The sequence below is a fragment of the Eubalaena glacialis genome, chromosome 12 (assembly GCF_028564815.1).
Source record: "Eubalaena glacialis isolate mEubGla1 chromosome 12, mEubGla1.1.hap2.+ XY, whole genome shotgun sequence".
Classification (NCBI taxonomy): Eukaryota; Metazoa; Chordata; class Mammalia; order Artiodactyla; family Balaenidae; genus Eubalaena; species Eubalaena glacialis.
The window spans coordinates 15,434,288-15,452,523 of NC_083727.1; the positions used below are offsets into that span (position 1 = coordinate 15,434,288).

Sequence of the window (18,236 nt, forward strand, 5' to 3'; positions counted from 1 at the left end):
AGCTCGGTGCTCTGTGTACACCAAGAGGGGTGGGATAGGGAGGGTGGGAGGGAGACGCCAGAGGGAGGGGATATGGGGATATATGTATATGTATGGCTGATTCACTTTGTTATACAGCAGAAACTAACACACCACTGTAAAGCAATTATACTCCAATAAAGATGTTAAAAAAAAAAAAGGTAACTGTAATAAATCAAGCATACAATAAAAATGTTCTGGAAGTGTGTAGAAATGGGGAAAGGTGGAGGGAGGGGAGGTCTGAGAAGAACAACACAGGTAGGATCAGGAATACACACCATCGATTAGGAACCAAGATGGTGGAGTAGAAGGACGTGCTCTCACTCCCTCTTGCGAGAACACCAGAATCACAACTAGCTGCTGGACAATCATCGACAGGAAGACACTGGAACTCACCAAAAAAGACACCCCACATCCAAAGACAAAGGAGAAGCCACAATGAGATGGTAGGAGGGGCGCAATCACAGTAAAATCAAATCCCATAACTGCTGGGTGGGTGACTCACAGACTGGAGAAAAATTATACCACAGAAGCCCACCCACTGGAGCGAAGGTTCTGAGCCCCGCGTCATGTTCCCAACCTGGGGGTCCGGCAACGGGAAGAGGAATTCCTAGAGAATCAGACTTTGAAGGCTAGTGGGATTTGATTGCAGGACTTCGACAGGACTGGGGGAAACAGAGACTCCACTCTTGGAGGGCACACACAAAGTAGTGTGTGCATCGGGACCCAGGGGAAGGAGCAGTGACCCCAGGGGAGACTGAACCAGACCTACCTGCTAGTGTTGGAGGGTCTCCTGCAGAGGCGGGGGGTGGCTGTGGCTCACCGTGCAGACAAGGACACTGGCAGCAGAAGTTCTGGGAAGTACTCCTTGGCATGAGCCCTCCCTGAGTCTGCCATTAGCCCCATCAAAGAGCCCAGGTAGGATCCAGTGTTGGGTTGCCTCAGGCTCAACAACCAACAGGGAGGGAACCCAGCCCCACCCATCAGCAGTCAAGCAGATTAAAGTTTTACTGAGCTCTGCCCAGCAGAACAACAGTCAGCTCTACCCACCACCAGTCCCTCCCATCAGGGAACTTGCACAAGACTCTTAGATAGCCTCATCCACCAAAGGGCAGACAGCAGAAGCAAGAAGAACTACAGTCCTGCAGCCTGTGGAACATAAACCACATTCACAGAAAGACAGACAAGATGAAAAGGCAGAGGGCTATGTACCAGATGAAGGAACAAGATAAAACCCAAGAAAAACAACTAAATGAAGTGGAGATAGGTAACCTTCCAGAAAAAGAATTCAGAATAATGATACTGAAGATGATCCACGACCTCAGAAAAACAATGGAGGCAAAGATCGAGAAGATGCAAGAAATGTTTAACAAAGACCTAGAAGAATTAAAGAATAAACAAACAGAGATGAACAGTACAATAACTAAAATGAAAACTACACTAGAAGGAATCACTAGCAGAATAACTGAGGCAGAAGAACGGATAAGTGACCTGGAAGACAGAATGGTGGAATTCACTGCTGTGGAACAGAATAAAGAAAAAAGAATGAAAAGAAATGAAGACAGCCTAAGACACCTCTGGGACAACATTAAACGCAACAACATTCGCATTATAGGGGTCCCAGAAGGAGAAGAGAGAGAGAAAGGACCCGAGAAAATATTTGAAGAGATTATAGTCGAAAACTTCCCTAACATGGGAAAGGAAATAGCCACCCAAGTCCAGGAAGCGCAGAGAGTCCCATACAGGATAAACCCAAGGAGAAACACGTTGAGACATATAGTAATCAAACTGGCAAAAATTAAAGACAAAGAAAAATTATTGAAAGCAGCAAGGGAAAAATGACAAATAACATACAAGGGAACTCCCATAAGGGTAACAGCTGATTTCTCAGCAGAAACTCTACAAGCCAGAAGGGAGTGGCATGATATACTTAAAGTGATGAAAGGGAAGAACTTAACTACCAAGATTACTCTACCCGGCAAGAATCTCATTCAGATTCCATGGAGAAATCAAAAGCTTTACAGACAAGCAAAAGCTAAGAGAATTCAGCACCACCAAACCAGCTCTACAGCAAATGCTAAAGGAACTTCTCTAAGTGGGAAACACAAGAGAAGAAAAGGACCTACAAAAACAAACACAGAACAATTAAAAAAATGGGTCATAGGAACATACATATCGATAATTACCTTAAACGCGAATGGATTAAATGCTCCAACCAAAAGACACAGGCTCGCTGGATGGATACAAAAACAAGACCCATATATATGCTGTCTACAAGAGACCCACTTCAGACCTAGCGACACATACAGACTGAAAGTGAGGGGATGGAAAAAGATATTCCATGCAAATGGAAATCAAAAGAAAGCTGGAGTAGCAATACTCATATCAGATAAAATAGACTTTAAGAATGTCACAAGAGACAAGGAAGGACACTACATAATGATCAAGGGATCAATCCAAGAAGAAGATACAACAATTATAGATATATATGCACCCAACATAGGAGAACCTCAATACATAAGGCAACTGCTAACAGCTCTAAAAGAGGAAATCGACAGTAACACAGTAATAGTGGGGGACTTTAACACCTCACTTACACCAATGGACAGATCATCCAAAATGAAAATAAATAAGGAAACAGAAGCTTTAAATGACAAAACAAACCAGATAGATTTAATTGATATTTATAGGACATTCCATCCAAAAAGAGCAGATTACACTTTCTTCTCAAGTGCGCACGGAACATTCTCCAGGATAGATCACATCTTGGGTCACAAATCAAGCCTCAGTAAATTTAAGAAAATTGACATCATATCAAGCACCTTTTCTGACCACAACGCTATGAGATTAGAAATGAATTACAGGGGAAAAAACGTAAAAAACACAAACACATGGAGGCTAAACAATCTGTTACTCAATAACCAAGAGATCACTGAAGAGATTAAAGAGGAAATCAAAAAATACCTAGAGACAAATGACGTTGAAAACACGACAATCCAAAACCTATGGGATGCAGCAAAAGCATTTCTAAGCAGGAAGTTTATAGCAATACAAGCCTACCTCAAGAAACAAGAAAAGTCTCAAATAAATAATCTAATCTTACACCTAAAGGAACTAGAGAAATAAGAACAAACAAAACCCAAAGTTAGCAGAAGGAAAGAAATCATAAAGATCAGAGCAGAAATAAATGAAATAGAAACAAAGAAAACAATAGCAAGGATCAATAAAACTAAAAGCTGGTTCTTTGAGAAAATAAACAAAATTGATAAACCATCAGCCAGACTCACCAAGAAAAAGAGGGAGAGGACTCAAATCAATAAAATTAGAAATGAAAAAGGAGAAGTTACAAGAGACACCATAGAAATACAAAGCATCCTAAGAGACTACTACAAGCAACTCTATGCCAATAAAATGGACAACCTGGAAGAAATGGACAAATTCTTAGAAAGGTATAACCTCTCAAGACTGAACCAGGAAGAAACAGAAAATATGAACAGACCAATCACAAGTAACAAAATTGAAACTGTGATTAAAAATCTTCCAACAAACTAAAGTCCAGGACCAGATGGCTTCACAGGTGAACTCTATCAAACATTTAGAGAAGAGCTAACACCCATCCTTCTCAAACTCTTCCAAAAAATTGCAGAGGAAGGAACACTCCCAAACTCATTCTATGAGGCCACCATCACCCTGATATCAAAACCAGACAAAGATACTACAAAAAAAGAAAATTACAGACCAATATCACTGATGAATATAGATGCAAAAATCCTCAACAAAATACTAGCAAACAGAATCCAACAACACATTAAAAGGATCATACACCATGAACAAGTGGGCTTTATCCCAGGGATGCAAGGATTCCTCAATATGAGCAAATCAATCAATGTGATACACCATACTAACAAATTGAAGAATAAAAACCATATGATCATCTCAATAGATGCAGAAAAAGCTTTTGACAAAATTCAACACCATTTATGATAAAAACTCTCCAGAAGTGGGCACAGAGGGAACCGACCTCGACATAATAAAGGCCATATATGACAAACCCACAGCAAACATCATTCTCAATGGTGAAAAACTGAAAGCATTTCCTCTAAGATCAGGAACAAGACAAGGATGTCCACTCTCACCACTATTATTCAACATAGTTTTGGAAGTCCTAGCCACGGCAATCAGAGAAGAAAAAGACGTAAAAGGAATCCAAATTGGAAAAGAAGAAGTAAAACTGTCACTGTTTGTAGATGACATGATACTATACATAGAGAATCCTAAAAATGCCATCAGAAAACTACTAGAGCTAATCAATGAATTTGGTAAAGTTGCAGGATACAAAATTAATGCACAGAAATCTCTTGCATTCCTATACACTAATGATGAAAAATCTGAAAGAGAAATTAAGGAAACACTCCCATTTACCATTGCAACAAAAAGAATAAAATACCTAGGAAAAAACCTACCTAGGGAGACAATGCACCTGTATGCAGAAAACTATAAGACATTGATCAAAGAAATTAAAGATGATACCAACAGATGGAGAGATATACCATGTTCTTGGATTGGAAGAATCAATACTGTGAAAATGACTATACTACCCAAAGCAATCTAGAGAGTCAATGCAATCCCTATCAAATTACCAATGGCATTTTTTATGGAACTAGAACAAAAAATCTTAAAATTTGTATGGAGACACAAAAGACCCCGAATAGCCAAAGCAGTCTTGAGGGAAAAAAACGGAGCTGGAGGAATCAGACTCCCTGACTTCAGACTATATTACAAAGCTACAGTAATCAAGACAATATGGTACTGGCACAAAAACAGAAACATAGATCAATGGAACAAGATAGAAAGCCCAGAGATAAACCCACGTACGTATGGTCAACTAATCTATGACAAAGGAGGCAAGGATATACAATGGAGAAAAGACAGTCTCTTCAATAAGTGGTGCTGGGAAAACTGGACAGCTACATGTAAAAGAATGAAGTTAGAACACTCCCTAACACCATACACAAAAATAAACTCCAAATGGATTCGAGACCTACATGGAAGACCAGACAGTATAAAACTCTTAGAGGAAAACATAGTAAGAATACTCTTTGACATAAATCACAGCAAGATCTTTTTTGATCCACCTCCTAGAGTAATGGAAATAAAACCAAAAATAAACAAATGGGACCTAATGGAACTTCAAAGCTTTTGCACAGCAAAGGAAACCATAAACAAGACGAAAAGACAACCCTCAGAATGGTAGAAAATATTTGCAAACGAATCAATGGACAAAGGATTAATCTCCAAAATATATAAACAGCTCTTGCAGCTCAATATTAAAAAAACAAACAATCCAATCCAAAAATGGGCAGAAGACCTAAATAGACATTTCTCCAAAGACATACAGATGGCCAAGAAGCACATGAAAAGCTGCTCAACATCACTAATTATTAGAGAAATGCAAATCAAAACTACAATGAGGTATCACCTCACACCAGTTAGAATGGGCATCATCAGAAAATGTACAAACAACAAATGCTGGAGAGGGTGTGGAGAAAAGGGAACCCTCTTGCACTGTTGGTGGGAATGTAAATTGATACAGCCACTATGGAGAACAATATGGAGGTTCCTTAAAAAACTAAAAATAGAATTACCATATGACCCAGCAATCCCACTACTGGGCATATACCCAGAGAAAACCATAATTCAAAAAGACACATGCACCCCAATGTTCACTGCAGCTCTATTTACAATAGCCAGGTCATGGAAGCAACCTAAATGCCCATCGACAGACGAATGGATAAAGAAGATGTGGTACATATATACAATGGAATATTACTCAGCATAAAAAGGAATGAAATTGGGTCATTTGTAGAGACGTGGATGTATCTAGAGACTGTCATACAGGGTGAAGTAAGTCAGAAAGAGAATAACAAATATCGTATATTAACGCATGTATGTGGAACCTGGAAAAATGGTTCAGATGAACCAGTTTGTAGGGCAGAAGTTGAGACACAGATGTAGAGAACAAACGTATGGACACCAAGGGGGGAAAGCAGCGGTGGGTGGGGGTGGTGGTGTGATGAACTGGGCGATTGGGATTGACATGTATACACTGATGTGTATAAAATTGATGACTAATAAGGACCTGCTGTATAAAAAAATAAATAAAATAAAATTCAAAAAAAAAAAAAGTTGGAAAAAATCTTGTCAGAGTTGGTACTAAAGTAATAGCAGCCGTGATTTAATTCTAAAAATAAAAAAAATAAAAAAAAAAAAAAGGAATACACACCATCTAACTCTTCGGTAGGTTTTATCAAGTGCTATTACCACATGCCTGTAATTATATATTACCGCCTCCATTTCCATCCCCAAGAGACCGGGGCCCAGAACAGGTATGTGACTGGCTGAGGGGGAGACACGCACTCAACGCTCCTGACTCCACATTTAGTGCTTTTCCCCACTATCCCACCCTTGTGGAGGGCAGTGCGGGAGAAGTGAGGGACGTCACAGCCAAGAGGAAAACAGGGAGGTTAGGACAGATGTCCCTCTACCCCACATTTGAAGTGCTGAAGGGGATTCTAGTAAGTGGCTGGAAGCACTAGACTCAGAGAAAAGATTCTGCACTGAAAATACAAATTTCTAAGCTGCTTAGAGCTAGTGGTGAGGAAGAGAGGAAGAAATTAGAATGGCGGGTAAAGAGGGCAGCAGGACAATTAAGGGGAGAGACACAGACATTTTTACCCCCAAAGAGAATACAGGAGGCCAGAGATGAGACAGGAAAAAAGTAATTTTCCTTGGAAATCTGGAAGAGATGGGGTAATTGGGATGAGCTAAGGGTACAGCTTTTTCTCCTAAATAGGAGGCAAGGATGAGAGAAGAGGCTGGTAAAATAAGTGACTGAAATAAATGGAGGGATTATGTAACGCAAGCTAGGAAGACAGTGGGAAGAAATACAATTGTGCATTTATGAAGAGCTCCAGCTGGAAGACATGTCACCCTCCCCATCTAGCCACCAGCACCTACCTCTCTGCCACGTGATGGTGGAGGGGTCAATGTCAAGACGGGCAAATTTCCTCATTTCCTCTTCTGTCAGAGCGCTCGGATCAGTTTTATTTATTCCCAGTTTCTAATGATTATGAAGAACAAAATATGTTTTAGAAGGAATAAAAAGCAAGATGGAACCAAATTATCCCTCTACTTTTACCTTCTTCATGACTAGTAAAGCCTTTTTAAAAACTAAGCTGAACTCCAAGTAAATGGTAGGTTAGTCCAACTCATAAATGAATGAGTCCAAACACCTCCTAAAATGGGAGACACAGATATTTGTAATAATACACCCTTCGAATAACAGGTGACAGTACACAAAGAATAAGTGCCGTATTGTCTGTCATGGCCTGAGGCTCTCTACGTGGTCACCATGTGCCGTGCACAGAAGGGGCATAAAACTTCCATCTAACTGATGCTCCAGTTCACTAGTTGCTCTTTTCAGATACAAATACCAATAATTTTTTTTTTTAACAATTTCCTCTTTTATTTATGTATTTTATTTTTATTTTTGGCTGTGTTGGGTCTTCGTTGCTACGTGCAGGCTTTCTCTAGTTGTGGCGAGCGGGGGCTACTCTTCGTTGCGGTGCACGGGCTTCTCGTTGCAGTGGCTTCTCTTGTTGTGGAGCATGGGCTCTAGGCGAGTGGGCTTCAGTAGTTGTGGCACACGGGCTCAGTAGTTGTGGCTCGCAGGCTCTAGAGCGCAGGCTCAGTAGTTGTGGCTCGCGGGCTCTAGAGCGCAGGCCCAGTAGTTGTGGCACACGGGCTTCGCTGCTCCGAGGCATGTGGGATCTTCCCGGACCAGGGATCGAACCCGTATCCCTTGCACTGGCAGGCAGATTCTTAACCACTGTGCCACCAGGGAAGTCCCTACCAATAATTTAAGTAACGATTATGTCTACGTTTTCAAGTTATTTCTAATTCCACAAGAAAAAAAATTAAAACTTTTAAAGCATCTCTTTCTAAAAAGAAAACACTCTAACAAAGTGGTTTTTGATAAAGTATAAGAAAAGAATCTGGGAAACAAACTATAAACATTGGAGATGCTGAGGATACCATATTGTGCGTTATTCTCAACAAACTGAACTTGGTTCAGTAAGAAGCCAGGGGATGAATTTTTTAAACCAATTCTCACCAACCAGTGGCTGTAGATTATACCATTAAAGTTATTTTTTAATCTCTGAAAAAAAGCAAAGGGAAAATCTATGTGATAGTAGGGCATTAAGTAGCAAACAGCACTAGAAAATGGTAAAATGGATAAGAATTAAGAGCACATCCACAAATACAATCTTAGAATCTTGCTACAATAAAAACTGAAATAGATGAATTTTCAGAGTCTTTCTTAGAACGTTAAGAAATGCCATGAAAAAGGAAGACTCCTGGCAATCCTCATTTGTTAGTTGACTAGAGTTCTCAGCAGAGTGATGCTCTCGTTTTATAGATGAAGAAGCTGACATCTATAAGGGTGAACTAATTTGTCCACCTGCTTTTTGGTGCAGGATCAAGGCCTCAGGCATCTAGTTCTGGGCAATCTCTGCTACATTGTTCTGTCTATTTAGAGTTCAATATCCAAAAACAGCCACTGAAAACCAAAATCAAATCAAGTTCAAAATTTCTGGTTCTGACAATTTTTCTGATTTGTTTCCAGGGTATTTTCTTTTTAAAGAACCATTAACTAGAAACTTACTTTCAGCCGAGCAAGTTGAATTTTTGAAAATTCTCTAACACCATTCACTGAAGCAACCAGTCGATTATACAGAGCCTAGAAACGCAAAATAAAAACAAAACTCAAAAAAGTTTAAGGGCCAACCGTGAACTTGGACAATTTACAGAATATGACAAAGTTCATTACATTTATAACCAAACTGTTTAGATTACAGACCCTATTAAAATTCTTGGTTAATGTAAACAATTTAGACTGAAGTTCTGTCGTTTTAATAAATCTGACTAGATCTGCAATAATGCACATTGTAAAGAGTTTGTATGAAAATACATTTCTTGATCTACAGCCTTATAACTATCAAATTAAAATTTATCTCTATATTTATTTTTGGCTTCAAAAACTCACTAGGGAGTTAGTTTAATTGGAGGATGTCAGGACCTTTGTAAAATGTGGCAGAAATTCCCATTCTTATCCATGTCCTATGTCTATGAGGAATTAGCATCTAGTAGTCTGTCCCCTTCAGGTGTGTGATTTACCTCTCAGACCCTACAGCCCTGAGGCCCAAAAAGGGGGTCTGACCTGTTTAGCAGGGCATCTAGGATAGCTGCCTGTAACATCAGAATCTTAAAAAGATATCTCTCCAACCCCCTTAGCAGAGACCAGAGATTACACCCAATGGGCAAAACTAAGAGAACTTGTCTACCAATTACCTTTAAAAGTAAAGGTTCGTCTTGAAGACAATTTGGCTTAAAAAGTGCAACTAGCATAATTCTCCCAATAACTTGGTAGTGGTCATAAACTCATTTGAGAACCTTACCAAAGTATAGATCCTCTCCTTAAGAAATAAGGACATATATACAATTCACAACATTTTGAATAGAATTTCAGAGAACTTTCGGACTCCAAAAGTTTTTTCATGAATTCCTTAATCCAGGAATCCCAGGATAAGATGCCCAAAATGGCCAACAAGGAGCCTTTCTCACCTTATCTGTTTGAGTATTTTCATGCAAAATCCTTGTGTCGATAGCAGCAGCCAACAAGTTATTAGCAGCGGTGATGGCATGGATGTCCCCAGTCAGGTGAAGGTTGAACTATAGAATGAAACGAAAACATCTTCCTACTTGTTTCAAACAACCATTGCAGTACTGAAGGACTTTCCGAATAAACAAAATATTATGCTAATGACATACCCTTACAATGCTTAGGATATGTTTTATATAGCCTGAATCCGAAGATCAGAAAATGTCAGAGTCTTCCACTTGACAACAAAGAACACTTGCAAATTCTTCCTTTCTCAGGTTAAGAGTGAAACAATTCTGATGGACTTAATGATTGGATTCCTTATTTTGGTTTTCTTTTTTCATGTACTTTTATGCACTGTTTTATAATTAAGAAAATAGTACCATATCAAATGTACTGTGGAATAAGGCAGGGAATAAAACACAGAGTAGCAATAGAATAATATAGAATGTGACAGCCTGAGAAATAGAAAAAAAGTATCTCTCTCACAACTCTCTATTTCTGTTATTTTTCTTCTAATCTTATGTGCACACATGATTATTATTTGTAGAATCAGCATGTTTGTAATTTGCTAACTTCTTCAGATAGTTCTAACTACCTTGTCCCTCAGTCTGGCCCAACTTGGGCCATGCAGGTGATGCCATATGACAGCAGGTCACCGGCGCCCTTTCAATACTCGATGGCACAATCCCGAGCTGTTCCCCAGGCCACGTTCCTTACACTCCATCCCCAACCTGGCCCCCTGGCTCTGGAGCTTCCTGACTTGTGACTGTTACTCATCCTCCTGCAGATGTGAGGCCTGGGACTATTTTTCTCAGCCAAGCCTTGACTATTCTTTCTCACTCCCACCCCCAATATTTGACGATTATCCAAAATTTCCCTCTAGCTTCTACGATGCTCACATCTCTGTGGGTAAAAAAAAAAAACCTTTCCTATTCCTTCAACAAAATCAACAAATATTTCCTAGTGAGCACCTCCTACGTGCTGGGCACACTGCTAAGTGCTGGGGCCTAGGGCGTCTAACTCCTCACGGCCGATGGGACCACACGGAGGTAAACACAGAGCAGGAGGGGATCCATGGGATGGAACAGAACCTCGACGGAGCAGGTACCATTTGAAATGTGAGCTGAGCAGGGAAGGCAGGAAAGGAAGGGAAGACCATTCCAGGCTTGGAACCAAGAGACAACAGGGCAAGGAGTCTGACAGGGTGGAGAGAGGGAGGGTGGCGTGGGAACCTGAGACACTGGGGGCGGAGAGACGGCCAGAGCGGCAGCACACAGGGAGTGGCCGTGCTGTGTTGGATGGAGAGTGACGGAGTAACTGCTGAAACGCAGGCAACAGAAAGGGACATGGGCTTCAGGAAGACTTCTCAGGACCTGAACCAAGAGGCTGATGTGGAGAGTGGAACTGACGGGACCTGGTCACTGGTTAAATCCAGGGGACAAGGAAGTGTTAATACAGGGTGTAGAAACTGGTCTTGTAGAAATAAGAATTGACACCATTGGCCTATTTGGACCATTTTTTTTTTGGAACTATGGTTGTCCCTCAGTATCCATGGGGAATTGGTTTCAGGACCCCCGTAGATAGCAAAAACCACAGACCCTCAAAGTCCCTTATGTAAAACAGTGTAGTATTTGCATATAACATACTCTCATCCTCCGGCATACTCTAAATCATCGCTAGACTACTTATAATACTCAATACAATGTAAATGTTACGAAAATAGTTACCAGTGTGCATTAAATTCAAGTTTTGATTTTTGGAACTTTCTGGAAAATTTTTTTTCCTGAGTATTTTCAAGCTGCAGTTGGTCAAAACCATGGATGTGGAACCTGTGGATACAGATGAGTGACTGGATTTGATTCTGGAGTCTCAGTTCACAGAAGTGAAGAGTCCAGGCCTTCCTGAATTCGGCAGTATAACAGATGATTGATGGAGATAGAGCTCTGCATCCTCTCATCCAGAACCCTTGAGGTGGGTTTTGGGATTCAGAATTTTTTGGAATGTAGAAAGGTAGTGTGATGGACACATAATTTATTTATAAAACATTCCAAGCAGGGTCCCGGTCAGCATCCATTAATCAAAAATAATATTTCTGCAGCAAAATATATGAATATTTACACCAAGTGGCATAGACAAAATCCATAAGTAGCTCATTAACAGTAAATGTCAGGTTTTCCCCCAAATGGGTCAGGCAAACATTTCTGGTTTTCAGAGCCTTCAGAACTTTGGTATCGAGGATAAAGTACTGTGGGCCTGTATTTATAGAAGCACAGAGAAAAGGTTCCAGGAGGGAAAAACAGTGACACAAGACACATGTCTCTTGGAATCTTACCTCTTCCATAGGGATGACCTGGGCGTATCCGCCACCTGCAGCTCCTCCTAAACAACAGAGCAGGTACCATTTGAAATGAGTTGCCAAGTACAGGAGCCCCAGGGACACAGCCCCCCAAGCCCAACAGGGAGGCACGTACCCCCAAGATGTAATAAAAACAGGCAGAGAGAAATAACACCTCTCAGGCAAAGCAGAACAGAAGGTGAGGAAAGTTCACCCTACATCCCACTATATAATTTAAGGACTCCGGTCTCTTTGTTTAAAAGGGGGGTAAGCAGAATACAGCAAACGTCATTACAGCGAACATGAGATTCGTTCGTTAATTTATTATTAGATCTATGTGGTTATGCTTCACCTAAATTGCACATGCATTTAAAGTACCAAAAAACTTTCCTAAATAAAGTCTACCTGATCAACAGACTTACACATTACAGACTTCTGTCAGTTTATTTTAGTTAATAGTATATATGATTTGTCATGCTGCTTATCCCTCAAAATAGTAGAGTTATTACATTAAAAAGACTTCTCTATCCTAAAACAATGATACCTTCTGTGTCCACATCATTTTACAGTTGACCTTATTTTTATACACTATTTTGCCTCCCGATAATCTGGTAAGCCTAGTACTATATACCTTTTACACTTTTACACACGCGGCTCAGAGAAGTTATGACATGCAGCTCAGAGAAGTTATGACTGGCTAAAGGTCACACAGCGGTAAGAGACACAGCCACAAATAAAACCCCAGCCTTCTTGCCCACGTCTAGTGTTCACTGCACTACATAATATATGACATTCTAAGAGTACTTAAAGTTAGGAGTTGTTAATATTTGTAACAGTAATATAAATATAATACTGCTAAAAACCACAAAGTACCGAGAACAAGCAGTAATTGCAGCAGTAAAGGCTATTATAAAGTGAGCTGAAGAATGATTCACGATAAATCCATGAAGAAAGACTAGTGACTGTGGAGGTGCCAGATCTCAGCCCAACCGTAGCCACAGAGGAATTTCATCACATCTCCCGGTCCACAGCCAGTTTCCAGAGCTCCTCAGGGCCCACGCAGCAACTCCGACGACATGAGGCTTGGGGCTGACCTAAGGGATCTCTGAACGGTTTGGATGGAAAGACCTTTTAGCTTGGCTGGGATGACAAAACACCAATATGAACAGCAGAGTCTCAAAACCGCTCGGCAAAGAAGGTACTGATGAAATGGAAGGCTTCTGCTCAAGGCTGGAGTCCTGAGCGAGAGCCCAACCATCGCTCAAGGGAAGCAAGGGAATCGGCTTCCTGAGGGGCTCCACTGAGACCTCCCCCTGAAGCTCTCTCTGCGGGAGGATCATGTTGGGGCAACCTACTGAATGTGCAGGGAGGCGGGTGAGGGGTGGAGGGGTGCGGGAGTGCACGTAGAGATGAAATGCACCAGCTCCTCTAGTAAGTTGTAATTCCACATTTGTTGGTGATAAATTTTGCTCTGAAAAATATACTAGTTAAACAAACTACCTTTAACTCCAAAAGTCGGTCCTTGAGAAGGCTGCCTCAGACAGGCAAAGGAGTTGATGTTCAGGTGCGCAGTCAATGCCTGCACGAGCCCAATGGTAACTGTACTTTTCCCTTCTCCAAGAGGGGTGGGTGTGATCCTGGTTTGGGGGAAAAAGAATAGTAAATTTTATATTTTCTAGACAACCTATGCACAATCAACCTGTGGTACAAGAACCAACTCGGAGGAGACCGGTAGAGACCAGGCCACTCCAGAATCACTGAATCATTCAACCTCCTTGGATCTTTTTATGGTCTACCCACATCACAAAGGCCGCGCTTAAGCTAAAGTCAAGATACAGACATACCTTTACCAACAGTGCCAAGAAAGAAAAGTTATTCAGCAGTAGTGCCAATAACACTATCAACTTAAAGAAATGGCAAAGAATTATCCATCAAAATGATTTAAATAATTAAGCTGATGTCATTTTCTTGTTGATGGATAATTTGGCATTTGTTCTTCCAGGGCCATTTACTGAGGGCATTAAGTGGGCACGAGGCCTAAGTCAATGGTCCATGGGTGGTGAGGCATGGCCAGACTCTCATTTTAGAAGGGATTCTAATGTCCCCATTCATCCATCTCCTTCTAGATATCAGTGTCCGGGGCTTGTCCAGCCATCTTTAAACACAAGCTGTGCTGGAGGCTCATTACCTCCAGGGTGGCCCGTTCATTTCCTGATAGCTTTTACAGTTAGACAAGTTCTTTCTCCTAAAGAGGAGATATCTGCATTCCTGTAGCTTCCTACAGACACACTCAGCTTCTCCCTTCCCATACAACAACCCTTCCAGTATTCGGAAGGAATGAGTCCACAGCTCCTAAGCACACTAAGGAGGTTAACTCTGCCCTGGGAGCTCACTGCTGAGCACACACCCTACAAAGCCAAGCATCAGAGGCTCACAACATCAAAGAATTAAGTAATGGGACAGGCGTATATTACATTCCCAAGTAAAGACCCATGAAATTGTTCCTTGGCATATTCTCACCACTGTTACAAGTTTAAAAACTTATTTTGCCTTACAGTTTAGTCTTCTGTGGGTTAGATGCTGTGAGCCAGATTGTCTAGGACACTCAACCACAACAAAACTGATGACAGAGTTTTCTGACCCGTAAAACCCAGCGATGTGACCACAAAGAAGTAATACAACTATCTCCGTCCACCACAGCGATACAATGAATCACTCTTTCAGCAAATATTTCTTAAGTACCACTGTGTCCAGGTAACTAGACCCCGGGGACACCGTGATGACCACACCGGACTCCACTGCTGACCTCACAGAGCTTATGGCCGATGGGAGATGTGGAGAGATAAATCGGCAGTTACAATGAATGTGAGAAACAATGAGACAGAGGAAACAGGGCAATTACACTATATTATGAGAGCACATAGGAGGACGATCTAAGTAGACTTGGGACCGCAGGGAAGGCTTCCTGGCGGAAGTAACATCTAAGCTGAGACCTGACAAATGAATAAGCGTTCGCCAGATAAAAGTGAGGGTGGGTTTGGGGTAGTTAATATGCTAGGTTCTGTGCTTTATATTTGTTGGGTTAATCTTCATTTGATAAATGAGGACACTAAGGCACAGGAATTTTAAGTATCCTGCCCAAGGCCACACAATTAGTAAGCAGTAGAGCTGGAAATTAAACCCAGGCAAGTCATCTGACTTCACTAGGTTATTTCTATGGATGGAAATCATTATCGATAATGAGTAATTTAAAGCATGGGAATGGGGACGATCAGTCAGTGGAGTGAACAGAGTACAAAAGGGATAAAGACAGAATTGTTAAGAACATTGTCTCTTCGGGAATAGTGAGAAGAGAGCAAAGGGAAACTAAGAAGGAGCAGTATTAAGTTAGGGAAACCCTGACTGGAGGCAGAGGTGTGGCAGGGGAATCTCCGAAGGGAGCCATGGAAGCGTCCACAGACTCAAATGCAGTCCAGTGAAAAGCGGTCACTGGATTTAGCAACAAGGAGGCCACTGGGAGGGAGCTAGTGACCCCACTGGAATGCTCCTCGGTGACGTACACTTCCAACCAAGAGCCACAGGCATCCCGATCTTACGTAAAGAAAATGCAGGTCAGATGTAGGGTGGATTAAGTACTGTACTGGTATTTACTTCTTGCAAAGGAATAGAGGCTTTACTTAAATGTGTCACATGAAGGATTACATTTTCATCCCTAAGGATACGCTCACAATGCTGCTGGAGAGAGCCAAAAGCAGACACGCCCAGAGATGACCTCCCAAAAACTTCAGCTAAGCATCCAACCCTTAATGAGAAACACAGGACTGTTTAGCGTTCTGCCAACTGATACAATTCGGGAAAATCAGAAAGTAGGAAGTATTTATGGGGAGCAATCAAAGGAGAGCTACCATAAAAATTTTATTTCACCTCATTCCTACATTTGGCATCAAAACCTGGCTTAATTGTCGTCTCACGATCCTTAGCTCACATTCCAAACTATCAAGTTGACTGAGGAAAGAATGAGCACCATGTTAACCTAATTTCTTTTTCTGTAAGAGCTTGGAGTTTATGGAAATGGAACTGTGGGCTCTGCTCATTATCTTCCTCATCTTCTCCTAGGATATTTATCTGCTCCCTCCAACTTCCCACAGGACTCATTTCGTGCTTATTATCTAACTTTTCAGGGGGCATTATGACTACAAGCTTGCTGAGGTGAAGGACTATTTCCATTGCGTTTCTGTCACATGTCCAGGCATAGATGAGCAAAAGACATTAGAAAAAGGAATGACACCTTTTCTAAGACAAATGTTATTCACTGTCAACTACAGTAAAAATGAATTGAACGAATCAATTGTCTGTGACAACTTGGACACGTACTAAAAGAAGCTTACCATTTACTCAAAGGTCAAAGAGACTGCTTATGCAGAGAGAAGTCATAAAACCGATCCGTTCTCAAAATCTAGAATCCTGTTGGACAGTATTATTGCCATTAGCCATGGGTCGAACCATGAACTCCAACACTCTTTGCTTGGAAGATCTTTTAACACCTTTTTAAACTAACAATAAAAATGGATAACCAGGACCTGTGTGGAAGGGGAGAGGCAGTACGTTGAAAGAAGTGCCTCTGGAGTGTGGATTTCCGGAGCTTGGAACCGTGTGGCTGACAGGGTCTTGGTGCTCCAGCCGGGTGTCAGGCCTGTGTCTCTGAGGTGGGAGAGCCAAGTTCAGGACACTGGTTCACCAGAGACCTCCCGGCTCCACGCAGTATCAAACGGCAAAAGCTCTCCCAGAGATCTCCAACTCAACGATAAGACCCAGCTCCACTCAATGACCAGCAAGCTACAGTGCTGGACACCCTATGCCAAACAACTAGCAAGACAGGAACACAACCTTACCCATTAGCAGAAAGGCTGCCTAAAATCATATAAGGTCACAGACATCCCAAAACACACCACTGGACGCGGTCCTGCCCACCAGAAAGACAAGATCCAGCCTCATCCACCAGAACACAGGCACTAGCCTACACAACCCACTGAACCAACCTTAGCCACTGGAGGCAGACACCACAAACAACGGGAACTACGAACCTGCAGCCTGCGAAAAGGAGACCCCAAACACAGTAAGTTAAGAAAAATGAGAAGACAGAGAAATGCACAGCAGATGAAGGAGCAAGGCAAAAACCCACCAGACCAAACAAATGAAGAGGAAATAGGCAGTCTACCTGAAAAAGAATTCAGAGTAATGATAGTAAAGATGATCCAAAATCTTGGAAATAGAATGGAGAAAATACAAGAAATGTTTAACAAGGACCTAGAAGAACTAAAGAGCAAACAAACAATGATGAACAACACAATAAATGAAATTAAAAATTCTCTAGAAGGAATCAATAACAGAATAACTGAGACAGAACGGATAAGTGACCTGGAAGATAAAATAGTGGAAATAACTACCACAGAGCAGAATAAAGAAAAAAGAATGAAAAGAATTGAGGACCGTCTCAGAGACCTTTGGGACAACATTAAATGCACCAACATGCGAATTATAGGGGTCCCAGAAGAAGAAGAAAAAAAGAAAGGGTCTGAGAAAATAATTGAAGAGATTATAATTGAAAACTTCCCTAATATGGGAAAGGAAATAGTCAATCAAGTCCAGGAAGCGCAGAGAGTCCCATGCAGGATAAATCCAAGGAGAAACACGCCAAGACACATATTAATCAAATTATCAAATATTAAATACAAAGAAAAAATATTAAAAGCAGCAAGGGGAAAACAACAAATAATATACAAGGGAATCCCCAAAAGGTTAACAGCTGATCTTTCAGCAGAAACTCTGCAAGCCAGAAGGAAGTGGCAGAACATATTTAAAGTGCTGAAAGGGTAAAACCTACAACCAAGATTACTCTACCCAGCAAGGATCTCATTCAGATTAGACGGAGAAATTAAAACCTCTACAGACAAGCAAAAGCTAAGAGAATTCAGTACCACCAAACCAGCTTTACAACAAATGCTAAAGGAACTTCTCTAGGAAGGAAACACAGGAGAAGGAAAACACCTACAAAGCAAACCCAAAACAATTAAGAAAATGGTAATAGGAACGTACATATCAATAACTACCTTAAATGTAAATGGATTAAATGCTCCAAGCAAAAGACAAACTGGCTGA

General features: G+C 41.2%; 1 protein-coding gene across 11 annotated transcripts in view; it reads right to left on the reverse strand.

Annotated features, from left to right (window-relative positions):
• Positions 1–18,236, reverse strand: part of MTHFD1L (methylenetetrahydrofolate dehydrogenase (NADP+ dependent) 1 like) — a 290,546-nt gene that overhangs the window by 221,118 nt on the left and 51,192 nt on the right. For 10 of the 11 annotated variants that reach the window (XR_009702806.1, XR_009702808.1, XR_009702807.1 and 7 more), the window contains 5 exons: positions 13,578–13,714; positions 12,075–12,121; positions 9,703–9,810; positions 8,744–8,818; positions 7,036–7,138 (listed from right to left, as the gene is read on the reverse strand). Coding sequence is in view for 7 of the 11 variants with exons in the window: in XM_061206826.1 (XP_061062809.1) it covers positions 7,036–7,138; positions 8,744–8,818; positions 9,703–9,810; positions 12,075–12,121; positions 13,578–13,714 (470 nt within the window). In the remaining 4 variants the exon portion in view is untranslated. Of the gene's footprint in view, positions 1–7,035; positions 7,139–8,743; positions 8,819–9,702; positions 9,811–12,074; positions 12,122–12,950; positions 12,962–13,577; positions 13,715–18,236 lie in introns of those variants that run through there. The other variant, XM_061206830.1, reaches the window with a different exon arrangement.